Here is a 15,695-nt window from a genome sequence, read left to right as displayed (position 1 = left end):
CTGCGGGCGTCGGGTCTTATGGTGAGAGTGTGAGTGTGAGTGACGTCTGCGGGCGTCGGGTCTTATGGTGAGAGTGTGAGTGTGAGTGACGTCTGCGGGTGTCAGGTCTTATGGTGAGTGTGTGAGTGTGAGTGACATCTGCAGGTGTCGGGTCTTATGGTGAGTGTGTGAGTGTGAGTGACGTCTGCGGGTGTCGGGTCTTATGGTGAGAGTGTGACTGTGAGTGACGTCTGCGGGCGTCGGGTCTTATGGTGAGTGTGTGAGTGTGAGTGACATCTGCGGGTGTCGGGTCTTATGGTGAGTGTGTGTGAGTGACGTCTGCGGGTGTCGGCTCTTATGGTGAGTGTGTGAGTGTGAGTGACGTCTGCAGGTGTCGGGTCTCATGGTGAGAGTGTGACTGTGAGTGACGTCTGCGGGCATCGGCTCCTATGTTGAGTGTGTGGGTGTGAGTGATGTCTGTGGGTGTCGGGTCTCATGGTGAGAGTGAGTGTGAGTGATGTCTGCAGGTATCGGCTCTTACGTGAGAGTCTGTGAGTGACATCTGCGGGCATCGGCTCCTATGTTGAGTGTGTGGGTGACGTCTGCAGGCATTGGCTCTGATGTTGAGAGTCGCCGTACAAGGACCTGAGGATTTGATGGGTTGGTTGCAGAATCAGACACTCTGCCAGTCACTCCATGTAACTATGATGACCGCATTTTCTCAGTCAAATGCTGGCACCCACAATCGAAAGTGAAAATGAGGGCTCCGTAGAGGACAGCCTAGAGCAGTGAAGTGGGACCATGTGGACAGATCTTGGGGTGCGACTCCCAGGCCGACTTTGAGCAAGTTCCTTAACCTCTCTGTGCCTTAATTTCCACATGGTGTAAGTGAGATAATAATACGCAGTGTCGTAGTCCATGAAGGCTGCTCAAAGTGCCACCTCCTGGGGGGCTTAGAAACAGCAGACATTGATTTCTCACGGTTCTGGAGGCTGGAAGCCAAGGTCAGGGCCCCGGCAAGGTTGACGTCTGGTATCTGGCGAGGCCCTTCCTGGCTCATCCATGGTGCCTCCTCACGTGTCCTCATGTGGCCGGAGGGTGAGCAGTCCTTGGGGCCTCTGTAAGGGTGTTGATTCACCACGAGGCTGCACCTCCCTGCCTCTCAGGTGCTGATCCACCACGAGGCTGCACCTCCCTGCCTCTCAGGTGCTGATCCACCACGAGGCTGCACCTCCCTGCCTCTCAGCCGTCCGCCTGCTAACACCAGCACCTGGGGCTGGTTTTAACACACAGCCTGTTGCACAGAGGAGCCACCTCATAGGCTTGGGGTGGGGGTTTAAAGCATCCTTAGAAGTAAAATGCTGAGAAGTGCTGGGCGTGCCGGTGCTCAGTGAGGGAGGCATGACTGGCTGTGTTCTTGGCACTGTCTTCACTGTCCTCCCCTTGTAGCCTGCTCCTCACCTCCTGGAAGGACCACCCACCTGCCAGGCCTCCCCCTGCCCCACCTGGCTGGCGTGTGCCTGGGCTCCTCAGTACTGCAGGCTGACGCCCTCAGACACCTGTGGCTTCTGTAGTGCACCTCCCCCTGGGCAGTGGGCTGTGTGCCGCTGGATTTACCGTCCCAGGCCTCACTGCGATCCCTGGGTGGTGGGAGGAACGGAGGCCCTGCTTGTCACACAGGGAAGGTGACCTCTCCTGGATTTACCGTCCCAGGCCTCACTGTGATCCCTGGGTGGTGGGAGGAACGGAGGCCCCGCTTGTCGCACAGGGAAGCTGGTCTCTCCGGACAGTGAGACTCCTGCTGTGAGTGCAGGTGCTGCCCGGGCGCAGGGCTCCTCCCCAGGCAGAGCCTTACGCTGCTCTGCAGATGCACAGGCTGTGCTGGCCGCTCCCAGGCACTGTCACTCTGTCCCCTGCCTTCTGCTGCCTGTCAGTGGCTGCTCTGAACTGTACCAAATCCTTGAAAATGAAGGAATTTCCAGTGAAATAGGGTCTCGGCTTATCTTTGGGTTTCATTAAGAACTAAGCTGCTCAGACTCCACAGCAGTCCTGCCATGGACGCAGCCCACAGATCCGACGGCCTCTGAAATCTGACCTGGGCATGTGGCGAGCCAGTGCCTATTTCCTTGGACCTCAGAAGCCATTGCTGTCTCTCAGGATTCACCTTTGGCCTCCTGGAATTTTTGCAACAGTTTTGACTGTGTGCCATGACAGCAGCTCCTACTCCCTGAGAACAGCAGCCCTTTCGCAGCTTCCTTGCAGAAATGTATGTGGCGGGGGCTTGATCAGTTCAGATAAAGGGCTTTTTCTCCCTCTGGAGAATTCCTTTCAACAGGATTCTGAGCTGTCATTACTTCTCCTTTCTCCAAAAATAGCGGGGGAGATTTTATTCTTGTCGCCACACCCCTGGGGACCTGATGGAGCAATGGGCTCCCCCGTCTGTGGTGCTGCTGTGCGAGGCCCCGTGGGACCGAGGGAACCCTGGCAATGCTGCCAGCTCCCTGTAGGGAGGGAACTTCAGAGGCAGCTCCAGAATCCCAGGGCACCGGGATTTACAGATCGAAGGTACTTTGGCAGTGTCAACTTCCCTGTGCGACAGTGGGAGAGGGGCAGGGTCCTGAGAGACCCCAGAAGGGGAGGCAGGAAAGAATAAAAGAGTGACCTAGTCTGGTACAGCAGGACACCTGGAGTGTGGCCGTCCCGGGCTGGTGAGGGTCCTTCTGGTATTCTGAGTGTGAGCGAGTAGTGAGTGTGTATATGAGAGCATGTACATGTGTGAGCATGTGAGAACATCTAGTGTGTGCATGTGCATGTGTGTGAGAATGTGTGTGTGAGAACGTGTACATGTGTAAATGTGTGCATGTGAGAATGTGTATGTGTGTGCATGTGAGAATGTGTACATGTGTGTGCATGACAATGTGTACATGTGTGCATGTGAGAACGTGTGCATGTATGCATGTGAAAATGTGTGAACGTGCATATGAGAATGTGCGTGTGGGAGAACATGTGCATGTGAGAATGTGTGCGTGTGTGTGCATCTGTGTGAAAACGTGCATGTGTGAATGTGTGCATGTGAGAATGTGTGTGCATGTGCATCTGAAAACGTGCATGTGTGCATGTGAGAATGTGCATGTGTGTGCATGTGAGAACGTGTGAGCATGTGCATGCGTGTGAGAATGTGTGCGTGTGAGAATGTGCACGTGTGTGGGAATGTGTGCATCTGGGAGCATGTGTGAGGATGTGTGTATATGTGAGGATGTGTGCATTGTGTGGTTGTGTGTCTGCATACTTGTGTGTGTGTACATACATTGTGCATGGTGTGAATGTGTGTCTGTGTACGTGGTTGCTTCCGCATTATGCACATACGTGTACAAGTGTGCGTTAATTCTCCTGTTGTACTGGGCAGCAGTGTCTTGTCTCTTGGCCCCTCGCTCTGGCTGACTGAGTCTGCCACCGGCATCTTCAGGCCTGAGTCAGAGCAGGGTTCCTGAGCCATGTCTTCGATGAAGAACCGGCATTGCAGGGAGGCAGCCACGAGGGGTCACTGGTGCTGCTCGGTCCTCACTGGCCTCCCGGGTGACCGCAGCCTCTGGGCCTCGCCTTGTTTGGATGCAGGGAGGGAGTGAGTGACAGACCAGCTTGAAGAAACACAACAGGGCGCCATTGTTTCATCAGAGGCCGCTGCGCTCTCTCCCTGGCTGCCGCACGCAGGACCTGGGGCGGGTATAGCCTGTGGGGCCCTAGATGTGACACGGTTCTCCCTGGAAAGCGCGCCCTGAGCCCTGCAACGTTGCTGTTTCTAGGCTCTGGGTTCAGTGCCGGAGACATCCCAGGAGGCCCTATTCTCCTCCTGGGCTTCCCCGGTGTGTTCCCAGGGAGCTGCGTGAGACTGACCGCCCATTGCTTTTGTCTGGGCAGGGTCATCTGGCAGCCAGATGAGCGGATGCGTTTGGTGTTTACTGTGGACAGTATTCTGCAAGCCTGAGTGTGTGTCTCAGCGATGGCTTTGTGACAGTTCTAGAAACGGTTGCGGTCCCTGCCCAGCCCTGGAACGTGCTTGTGGTTGCTCCGCCAGGCTCTGCCTGACCCGTGGTTTGGCGTGTGTCTCTCGCCTGCCCTTCTGGTTGGAATACAGCCTCCAACGCCTCTCATCTGCGAAGGCGTCACGATTGGGGTGCCTTTTCTGCCCATCCCTTCTTGCTCACAATTCAAGAACTTTGTTCTGATAGTTTCCAGGGAGCCGAGACAAATCAGTTTTTACGTGCATCCCATTTACCTTAGTACACTGTTTACACAAATGATTGAATAGGTGTGTGTGTTGCCGTTATTTCAAACAGTGCCCTAAGCTAATTGCCTCACTTTGAAATACGAAATTAAGTGATCATATTGTATTCGTTAATTTCCAAGTCCTGTTATATTTCCATAAATAAGAGATATTTTTAAAAAGACATATAAGTAAAAGTAGGTCAAGATATTAGCAAAAGGGGAACAGAAGATGGTTAGTTCACTGGAATCTGTGCCGTAGGAGCCTGTAAGCAAGTGTCCTGCCCATGAGCTGGTCGTGCTCACGGTGTTTGGTGGAAGGAAGGTGCTCCTGGCTGTGGGGCCTGGGGGACCCTCTGTGGATCTCTGTGGAGAATTGTGGGGTAACACAGTGAGCGACATTTCTCAGCACATGCACAGTGAGAGTCTCTGGGCCATTTCTCCCAGGATGTCCCCTAGGGCAGGCCTGGACGTGTCACTCAGGATGTCGTTGAGCACAGGCCTGGGCATGTCACCTAAGCAAAGTGTGGCACGAGCACTTTGTTCACGGGGGATCAAAGCCACCTGGTTCACCCCACAGCTTTCTGGTGCTCTGATCTGATGGTTCTGGGCCAGTGCTGTGGGTGTCCCGAGAGCAGAGGCTCAGCATCTCCAAGCAACCGGACACCCTGGGGGCACCCTGGACAGCAGAGCCCACCCCTCCTCTGAAGACAGAGGTCCACTAGGATCGCCTGCTTCACGTGTGGACCTGGGGATGGAAATGCTGGGGGTCACTCAGCCCTCTGAGCCCAAACAGAGAGAGTAAGGGAAGGGGTGGAGGCCACCTGAGAACCTCCGAGGCTCACGATGGCCCCTCCTAGGGAGCCCCCACTGCCAGCCCCTTTGGTCCGCAGTGAGTCTTTCATCCAAGTGGGTCACTGCCAGGGGGTGAGGACTTCTAAATCTATGTGTGATTTCAACAAATGAGGCTTCTAGCTGATGGTCTTAAACACTTCCACCGACATCTCCGTTTTCTTTTAGACAAATGGGAAAACACCAGTTATAGTCATTCACTAACATCCTTTTAATCCACGCTGGGTGCAAGGCACTGTACCAGATGCTGTGGGGGCGTGAAGAGGCTGCAGCTGTGACCCCTGCCTTCTGGGAACTCACGGTGCCACCAGGGAGAGGGGGGTCCTGCGGGGTGGTAGAGGTGAGGGGGGTCCCGGGGCGGTAGAGGTGAGGTGCTCTCTTGTCCACGTGGAGGCTGTGAGCATATGCGTGTGGGCGTGTGAGTTTGTGCATGTGCGCTTGTGTACACCTGTATATGAGTTAGTGTGTCTGGGTGTGTGCGTGTGTGTGCGTTTGCACATGTGTGAGTGTGCATGTGCTCCTGTGTGTGTTTGCACAAACAAGTGCATGCAAGTGAGTGTGCACACCTGTGTGTGCGTATATGTTGGAATGTTCACGTGGGTGCATACGAGTGTGAGTGTGTGTATGTGAGTGTCCTGTGCATGGGAGAAGTGTGTGAAAATGTGTGTGTTGGTGCATGCAGGTATGAATGTGCATATGTGCACCATGTACACACACGTGTGGTGTAAGTGGAGGGATGTATGCAGCCTCACAGACTCAGTGAGAATAGAAGCGGGCTGGAAGCTTGGTCCTGAAGGAGGACCGTGCTAGGCCTGGGTTTGTGTTTTGGGGACCATGACACTTGTGAATGAAATTACTTTGGCCTGTGGGAACAGTGCTCCAAGGACCACTGGTTAAAACAAATGACCAAGATAAATGAGCTCTTTTTCTTATTTCTCCAAAAATCCAACAACAGAAAATGCTCAGTATTTTCTCTTTTAAACAGAAGAAACTGACCACCCAATTCTAAACTATTGTTAATAAAAATGTCTCTAAGCAAAACTTTTGCTCCTCAGACTTTTGTGTCCATTGTCCTGGGCCCTGTTCATCCACCGCTCTGCATCCTGGACGTTCCTTCTCTCACTGTCTTTAGCACTGTCCGTGCCGGTCCCAGAGGCAGTGGGGTCCAGCCTTCTGTCTGCACAGTGAAGGGGGCTGCATCCTAGAACTCTGGGGATGTGAGGCCCCCTGGTTCACTGAGTCCCTGAGATCGGAGTTCCAGGCCAGGCAGAGTTCCTGTCAGGGGACACCTGCCATGTCTCGCCTCTCCCAGCCAGGGCAGCAAGAAGCCTTCCTTTCTGTTTCCGAAAAAGACTCATTCTACAGAACATCTCCCAGAATGTTCCCCTCCCCCATGAGCCTGTCTGTGCATGGGCTCGGTAGCGTGTGGAAGGGCCTGGTTGCTGCTGCTGGCAGAAGGATGCGTGTCAACCTGAGGTTCGCCTCGTAAATGGCTCCAGGCTATCCAGGTCTCTGGTCTCCACGACCTCCATCGTCACTTAGCCACGATCCCCTGGGTGGGGCTGCTCCATTCACCCGCCATGGGCTCCTGGCAATCTCCAGCCCTTGCCAGGGAGATCTGTTTTAAAATGCAGACCCATTCAAGAGCCTGCCCTGCCTGGACCACCACCCAAGTGGAGGCGGCCTCCTCTAGCTCCTGGGATGAAGGCCACTGCCTCTGATTCCCGTAGGCTCTGCACGATCTGCTTGACTGGCTTGACCAGCTTGGTGCCCTCTCCTGCCTGATCCAGAACTGCAAGGCCTTGTCCCCACTGCCCACTGGGGCTGACCAGGGCTGGGTGCTGCCACGCACAGAGTTGCTCCCTCCCCGCTGCCCACCGGGGCTGGGTGCTGCCATGCATGGAACTGCTCCTCAGCCTGGAGTGTCCTCGATATCCTCAGGCCGGCCGCTGTTCGTTCTCTGACTGCTGGGTGAGGTCAGCGCCCTCTGTCAGGTTCTCTCATGCCCTTTTTTGCAGCCTGTCCACAATCATAGCTGAACCATCAGTGGTGAACATCTGTTGCCCCAGGATCCTGGAAGCTCTGATGTATGGAGCCTGCAGTGTCTGCTTTTTCTGCGTGCGTGTCTCCTGGCTGTCCTGGCCCGGCCATGCAAGCGGGATGCAGGGCAGAGCTGTGCCTTTCCTGGGACGAGGGTGTGGGGCGGAGGCAGCGAGCAGCAGGCATGGCACTGACCCACTCCCGGAACAGGAAGGGGCTTTGCAAGGCGCAGGCAATGCCGGGGACAGAAATGACGAGCTGCGTTGACGAGAGTACCCAACGCTGCAGGGAAGACAGAGGGAGAAGGCACGAAGCCGTCACTGAGGAGCGCCTAGGGATTAGGCTTCCACGCAGAGGCACGGGCAGTGTCTGTTTGTCGGAAGGGTTGATGATGTTGGACTAGCGGCATCCTTGGGCATGCACAGTAAGTTTGGCAGTTAAGCATGTTAGTGGCTGTGCACATGTGCGTGTGTGAGTTAGGAGCTGTGCACGTGTTTATAAGAATTCACACATACACACATATTTGCACACACGAGTGTTTTGATGGTGGCAGTAGCTGAGGACGGGTGGACAGAGAGCACACAGTTTTCACAGGCAAACCCGTTCTCTTCTCCCATGATTTTCAGACAGCTCCCAATGTGAACTCAGTGGTGAGACTTGGAGCCACGGTTGTGCGGGGACTGCACATTCTGGACAAAGAGCAGGGCCCTGGTTCTGAGAGTCTCGTGGACGGGCTCTGTCACCCAAGGCCTCCCGCCTCCACTGCTGCTGTGGCGAAGTGCTTCCAGCTGGGAGCTCGGCATGGCCCGCAGGACCGCAGAGCTGGACGGGTCAGTCTGGGCTTCGATGATGGGGTTATGTTGATGGGGTGCAGGGCCATGGTGCAGGAAACACAGTCAGTAGAAGACAGTTCATGAGGGGACCCCGAGCCAGGTCAGATCCCAGGTGGGGTCTTGGCTGCGTCCCAAGAATACGAAGGCAGGAGTCCTGCAGAGGATGGGGCCTGAGGGTTAGCGGCTCTGGGTAGTTTCCAGGGTGATTAAATGGTCAGCGGTGAGGCGACTTCAGTGTGCCACTTCCCGAGATTGTTTCGGAGGCTGCGCCCCACGTCTGAGACGGGGGAGTTCAGCCTCGACTGGTGGGAGCTTTGGTTCTCTGGCTCCAGCACCTCTGCTGTGTGGCTCACCCCTGGCGTCCTGACTCTGGAGTCTCATCACTCCTGATGCTTTCCTGATTGAGATTTCACTTTCCAGTCCTTTTTTCTAGTATGTTCATAGAGACCTTTTGGGGTCCTGCCTTTTAGCTAAGTGACCCAGAAGAACAAAGCAATACTTTCAAAATTCTGGCCACATAAAAATCAGTTCTATCAAATGTATTTAGGAATTTCCTTAATTTTCTATTTCACTACTAGGCTGTATCCATATTTGGGGGAATCCAGTACCCTTGAAATCAAGCAGGGTAGCAGTGAGTCTGGGCATGATCTGTGGGAGCTTCTGGGCTCCTTCCTTCTGGTCACCATCATCTTCAACAACCCTCATTACTGAGTATTTATTAGAATAAAGGACACCTGTATCATGACGTTCTTTAAATATGGAGAGAAGGTTGAATTTCATTGTTGAAAAATGCATTGGGTGAAAAATCATGAGATACCGACATGCACCTATGAGAGCAGCCAAACACCAGAACATCTACACCACCAAGAGCTGCTGAGGACGCGGGTGACGGGGACACCGTGGCTGCTGGGAGTGAGGACGCGGGCGACGGGGACGCCATCGTGGCTGCTGGGAGTGAGGACGTGGGCGACGGGGATGCCACTGCAGCTGCTGGGAGTGAAAAATGGCACGGTCACTGTTATGCTGATCGTCACTGTGGCGAGGACGTGGGCGACGGGAGGCTGTGTGTGTGTGGGAGGCTGTGTGTGTGTGGGAGGCTGTGTGTGTGACGCTGTGTGCGAGGGAGGATGTGTGTGTATGAGGGGCTGTGTGTGTGTGTGGGAGGCTGTGTGTGAGGGAGGCTGTGTGCGTGAGAGGCTGTGTGTGTGTGGGAGGCTGTGTGTGTGGGAGGCTGTGTGTGTGAGGGAGGCTGTGTGTGTGTGTGTGTGTACGTGTGTGAGGATGCATGGAAAATATCCGTACTTTCCACTCAATTTTGCAGTAATCTAAACTGTTCTAAAAATAAAGCCTATTAACAATGCACTGGGGATGGTATCTGTGTCCATTGCATTCAGCACAGGGATAGTCTAAGGCAAAGAGAATCAATGGTTAATTTATTTCTACTGTCAAGTAGTTAAAATTATTAGCTAAAACTGATTTTAAAAGCACAAACATTATGTATTACATTCTATATATTCTAAACACATGTTTAAAAGACAGTTTTCAAGAAAATGTAATATATTTTATTCTGAAAATATATTTGTGACATTGTATGAAAGAAACAAAATTTAAAGAATGAGGCTGTTATGCTTGAGAAATGGTTTGCTTGGAACCTTCCAAAAGTGACAGGAATTGTCCTGGGCCATTTTTCTTTATGAAAAACTGAACGATTTCATGAGCTTGGCTTGGGAAAGGGATTCTCAGCCGCATGTTGGGGAGCTTTGGCTGCTCTCAGATATGCTTCTCTTATATTTGGTACCAAATTACCGAGTCCTGTGTGCAGACACCCAGAGTGGCCGAGTGGGGCCAGGACCAGCCACGCTCTGCCATGCCCTGAGCTGGCCACGCGTCCATCCCAGGGGTGCATTTTCTAATGTGCACAAGAGGCCGGGAGAGCTGCGGGCAGCCGGGCACCGTCATTGCTCTGGGGCCGCCCAAGAGCGCCTTCCTTCTGAGGCTGGGGAGCGCAGCTCGCGGGCACGGCTGCTGAGTGGAGCCCTGGGCTTCTGAGCCTCCCGTGGCCTCAGTGACCACTGACTTGGGCCCTGCCTGGTTTTTGGTTCTTTCCACCTGTGGCTCACTCCCTCCTCTGTGGCCCCGAGGCCTTGGTCCTGAGGCCTAGGAGAGTTTTCTGCATTGTGAGCCCAGGGGCTGGGTCATCTCAACATGCCCTCCAGTTCCTGCCTTTCTATTTTCAAGATACTTTCATTTGAAACGTAGAGTACAAATGTCAGCTATGTTTGAAGTCATTCCTTATTTTCCCTCTTTGCCCCTTTCTCCCTCCTCCCCCTCTTCCCACTCCTGCTTGCACTGAATGGTTCGTGTCTGAGGAAGGCAAAGGAGCGGGCACATCTGCCTGCGTTCCCGCCATGGGGTGCGTGCGGCCCGTCCATGTCCATGACGGACGGTGGGGGGCCGGGCTCTGCAGGCGTGTCCCCGGGAGCCCTCTGCCTGTGTGTGGCCTCGCAGGGGTTTCGCCCCGGCTCTCACACAGGAGGCAGCGCGGCCGGGCTGCACGGAGGGAAACCGCGCGGGCCTGGCGTCTCCTCCTCGCCATTGTGCGCCGCCCGCGCAGCTGCCAGGCTGCCTCCCGGATTCTTTGGGCTTTGCAAAGTCCCATAGAGACCCGCAAGACGCTTGCAATACTGGAGGTTATTTTCTGCTAATCACCCGGCCCCGTGTCGTGAGCATATATGTAATATCAGACCAGCAATTACCGCGTCAGCCTGGCCCTGGGCGAATGTGTTTCTGCTAATTACACTTGTTGCATTTGAATGGCTTTCTTCAGCCAAGCTGCACGACGAAACCGTAGTGAACAATGAAGAGACCATTTCCCCTTCCGCCCGGCCTGGAGCTGCAGATGGCCGCCCTGTGTGGAAGCAGTAGTGCCTGAATTAATCTTTTGTGTGCACCAAAGAAGGTAATTTGAATGTTTGAAACCCCACAGGAAGCTTGTCTCAAAGTGAACAATTCGCCAAATAAAGACTAATTAGGGCCTAAATTAATTAGAAGGTGTGGCTGGAAAGGATGTTGATGAGCAGAGTCTGCCATTTCAGACAAATGGAATTGAGCTAAATAAATTAGTCCCATTAGTCCCACGTCGTTCGCCAGCCTCGCGCCTCTCCTGCGCCGCGGAAAGCAGCCCGGGAGAGACTCCGCCGAACCTTGGAGCGCCTACAAATTAATATTTGTATTTCCTGGGTTTTCTGTTTTCTTCTGGAAAACTGGCCTGGAATGTTATTGACTATTTTTTTGTTGTCACTGAGTTGTCAGAAGCAAGTTTTACATAAAAAATGTGAAGTTACATAAAAGGAGGGTTGGGGGGTATGGAGGAAAGCGGAGTGAAAACATCGCAGCCACGCGGACTTTCTCTCCACTTTGGCATTTGTGTTTTCCGGGATGCTCGGATTTTATTTCACAAACCAGCACATTCCAGGCACTCCCGGGTCCTAACTCCCCTCTGGCGCCCCGCGCCCCGAAACCCACGGCGGCAGGTGACGAGAACGCATTGCAAGGATGTGTGTGACCTTCCTGCTCCCTGACAATGAAACGTCTCGTTCTGTCTTACCTGCTTCCCCCGCAGATGGAGTGTTTGGAAGGTGCCAGAAGGTTCCGGCAATGGACTTTTACCGCTACGAGGTGTCGCCCGTGGCCCTGCAGCGCCTGCGCGTGGCCTTGCAGAAACTCTCCGGCACAGGTAGGGCGGGCGTGGGCCGAGGCTCGGCGGCTGCCGCACTGAGCACCCGCACGGGCTTTGCTTCTCCTCCTGGAGGGTGAGGAGCTGGGACGGACCGACTCCGCGAGTGCGGTGGTGGGAGGGGCAGATGGCAGCCGGGCGCTGGGCTCACGGGGCTTCCTGCTGGGATCGTCCGCTCCCGGGTTTGGAGGAACCCAGGCTGCTGCCTCCTGTGTCCGAGGGAGGAGGTGCCGGGAGGCTGCAGTGGCCGCAGCTGGGCCTGGTGCACGGTAGGCGGGTGTCGGCTGCTTACCTGGGTCTGGCTGGGTCTGGTGCAGGTGTGGCTCGGCCTGGAGAGAGTCAGCCTCTGCCTGTCGCCGTTGTTGTGAGATTTTTGTTGCCAGTGGTCCCTGCAGGGGTGATGAGAACATAATTTTAAAAATTAAGATAATTTATATGGCAACATGGTAAGACCCCGAAATTACCAGAGCACCGGCCCCTGCTGCCCTTCTTTGGCTGTGAAGTGAGGTCTCTTGGTCAGAAGCAGTGCTGTGTGGACACCATAGTGATGGATAAGGCGTTCTGAGTCCACGGATGGTAATTCTGGCAGGAACACTGTGCCTAGGGAAGGGAAATCCACATCTGAAGTAAGCTCTAGTCAAGCAAGGACTATTCCCCACCCCTTCCGCAGGGGAAGCTGCCGGCTGAACCACCTGCCCTCGGAGGCTGGCTGATCACCTCGGGAAATGGTGTCATGTTGGGGACTCAGGGCTGGTCTTTGTGGTGTCTCAGGGGTGGCCACAGGGGTGGCCTTGGTGAGTGGGATCCCAGGCATCACCTCCACCCCTGCCTCCGCTTCCACCCTGCCACCGCCTCCACCCCTGCCTCCGCCTCCACCCCTGCCTCCCCCTCCACCCCTGCCACGGCCTCCACCCCTGCCACCGCCTCCACCCCTGCCTCCCCCTCCACCCCTGCCTCCCCCTCCACCCCTGCCTCCGCCTCCACCCCTGCCACCGCCTCCACCCCTGCCTCCCCCTCCACCCCTGCCTCCACCTCCACCCTGCCACAGCCTCCACCCCTGCCTCCCCCTCCACCCCTGCCTCCGCCTCCACCCCTGCCTCCGCCTCCACCCCTGCCACGGCCTCTACCCCTGCCTCTGCCTCCACCCCTGCCTCCGCCTCCGCCTCCACCCCTGCCACTGCCTCCACCCCTGCCACGGCCTCCACCCCTGCCTCTGCCTCCACCCCTGCCACGGCCTCCACCCCTGCCTCTGCCTCCACCCCTGCCTCCGCCTCCACCCCTGCCACTGCAGCCATTTGTTCATGGGCCTGCTGGGCTCTGGCGGGGTGGCTGGGGAAAGAGGCAGACTGGTGTCCACAGAATAAGTCACCCTAATCCACTTGGTTATTAAAACTGTCCTCTGGCCGGGCGCGGTGGCTCACGCTTGTAATCCCAGCACTTTGGGAGTCCGAGGTGGGCGGATCACGAGGTCGGGAGATCGAGACCATCCTGGGTAATATGGTGAAATCCCGTCTCTACCGAAAACACAAAAAATTAGCCGGTCATGGTGGCGGCGCCTGTAGTCCCAGCTATTCGGGAGGCTGAGGCAGGAGAATGGCGGGAACCCGGGAGGTGGAGCTTGCAGTGAGCGGAGGTAGCGCCACTGCACTCCAGCCTGGGCGACAGAGCGAGACTCCGTCTCAAAAAAAAAAAAAAAAACTCTCCTCGGCTGAAGTCACTCTTTGGAGAATATTCACACGGGACATACATATCTTAGCACTTCCTACCACTTCATAGATGTCTATCTCGTATGTCTCTTCCCCAGTTGCCCTTGTCAACAATGTTTCCAGTAATATTCTCTCTGAGAACCTGGCCATCTAGCCAAACCATTGGCCACAGCCCATTAATTGATAAATAATCACACATCTGGCCATTTCTCCTTCCAGACAGAATCACCAGCCAGGTGCACTGCTTGAGGTTCTGCTCAGCAGGAGGGTTTCCGTTCACCTCTGTCCTTCAGGGGGGTCCCAGGTTCACCTCTGTCCTTCAGGGGTCCCAGCAGGGGCAATGCATAGTGCTGCACGTGTCTGCTTTTGGGTGGTGCCTGCATGTTACACAGAACCACTCGCAAACAAAGCCCAAGTCACCTGAGTCTTGGTGACTTTGTGGGGAACTCTCCACAAAGCCAAACTGCCAGTTGAGAGGGAGAAGCACGTGTGGCTGTGCGGTCCAGGGCGCCGGGCCACTCCCTGGTGCACGTTCCAGGCCACACTGGACTCCTGAGCCCTCTCCCACGGGAGCCTCCAGGGCGGCTTGGGCCCAGCTCCTGCTCCGTCTATGCCACTGTCATTTGGCGATGGGGTGCTGTGTGCAGCCCATCGCCAGGCTTGGCTGGGCAAGTAGATACGGGTATCAGTGTAGATGATACAGACGGAACGCTGCCCGCGCAGGGACAAACATGGAGTGAGTCACATTGAAGGAAGGTTGTATGACTATTCCACTGTGTCACATTTTCTGGGTTTGCTTATCTTGTGAGCCTTACTCTGTGTTTCAACCTTCACTGTATCGTCTTGAGAAGGGGGAAAAGCCTTATTTAAAGAGCGAACGGATGAGCTTTTGCCAGGCCCATGGCTGGGTGTGCGAGTGGAGGCCAGGGGTCTTCCAATGAGAATGGGCCTGGTTCTTTCAGAACCTCCCTGAGCCTAATTTCGACCCGGCTCTAGGTGTGTGTGTAGCTATCACCATGACCCCCAGAAGGTCTTCAGGCTGGCACCGAGCATCATCACGTTTCCGTGCTATCCTGTGTGGAGATGTGGCAGGGGCAGTGTGCCAAGAGTTCACCTGAGCTGTCTTCTCGTGGGAGCTCGTGCTGTGAGCACTCTGGGGCCCTGCCTGGGTGGGCGTCCCGGGATGAAACGAAACCAGAGAATGCACAAGGTGCTCAGCCTGACAAAGTAGAAAAAAACAAGAAATTTAAGGTGAGTTTCAAAAGGAGAGATAGAAAAATGTCTAGTGGCCCCGAATTCCCCAACAGAGATGAGTTTTCTTACCTATGATTTTAAAGCAATAGCTTTTTCTAGTTTGTCTCATATATCCATGAATTTAAATTACATGTCAACAATCTAACCAAATAATGGTAAATGGTAACTCCTAAGGAAAACCATCTCAGAGAAAATTAATATTGTGTCCAGCGTCAGGCTGTGTCCACATTCCTGGCACCTATTCTTGAGGATAAGAGCATCTTTATGGAGACGGAGTCCCAGGCAGCCCCGCATGGGGATGGAGGGACAGCCCCAGGCAGCCACGTGTGAAGACGGGGATGCAGATAGCCTTGTGTAGAGACAGAGGTCCCAGGCAGCCCTGTGTAGAGACAGAGGTCCCAGGCAGCCCTGCATCTCTGGTCTTGCTCAGGCCCTGGCTGAGCATCTTCCCATGTATATCAGAACTGCCCATGGCCTGGACAGCTGGAGCCCCCTGCCCTGCTCCATCCCCAGGGGCTATGTGTCCTGGGCTGTTGGACTCTCTAGACAGTGAAAAGTCATCTTCTGCATTGTGAGGACACAGAATTGCTGACACCACCTCAGCTGGTTCTGACACAGCTGTGGGGTGTGTCCTGGGCTGGGCATTTCCAGCAACTCCAGGGATGACCCTGTGGCAGGAGGCCCCTTTGGTTGCCGGGGCCACTGGTGTGCTTGCTCCTGCACCTAGTCCAGGATGCAGGCTTCTGGAAGGTGGGTGTGCTGTGAAGGTACACATACCTGCACACACATTCACATGCTCACTTGTAGACACCCACACATGCACACACCTGCACACACATTAATGTGCTCACGTGTAGACACCCACACACAGGCACACACCTGCACATGCACTCATGGGCTCACGTGTAGACACATGCACACATACCTGCACATGTACTCACATAGACACCCACACACATACACACACCTGCAGACGTGTAGACACCCACATACCTGCACACTCACCTGCACACACACATGCTCATAAGTAGA

General features: G+C 54.9%; 1 protein-coding gene across 2 annotated transcripts in view; it reads left to right on the top strand.

Moving 5' to 3' along the window:
* The window catches only part of PTPRN2 (protein tyrosine phosphatase receptor type N2), a 985,554-nt gene that overhangs the window by 239,211 nt on the left and 730,648 nt on the right, over nucleotides 1-15,695 (top strand). For both annotated transcript variants that reach the window (XM_007983635.3, XM_037991107.2), the window contains one exon: nucleotides 11,590-11,703. In XM_007983635.3, the coding sequence (XP_007981826.3) occupies nucleotides 11,590-11,703 (114 nt within the window). The remainder of the gene's footprint in view (nucleotides 1-11,589; nucleotides 11,704-15,695) is intronic.

This window comes from Chlorocebus sabaeus, chromosome 21 (genome assembly GCF_047675955.1).
Source record: "Chlorocebus sabaeus isolate Y175 chromosome 21, mChlSab1.0.hap1, whole genome shotgun sequence".
NCBI classification, from domain to species: Eukaryota; Metazoa; Chordata; class Mammalia; order Primates; family Cercopithecidae; genus Chlorocebus; species Chlorocebus sabaeus.
The sequence above is the reverse complement of the archived record's forward strand: the minus strand, read 5'-3'. Positions and strand labels throughout refer to the sequence as shown.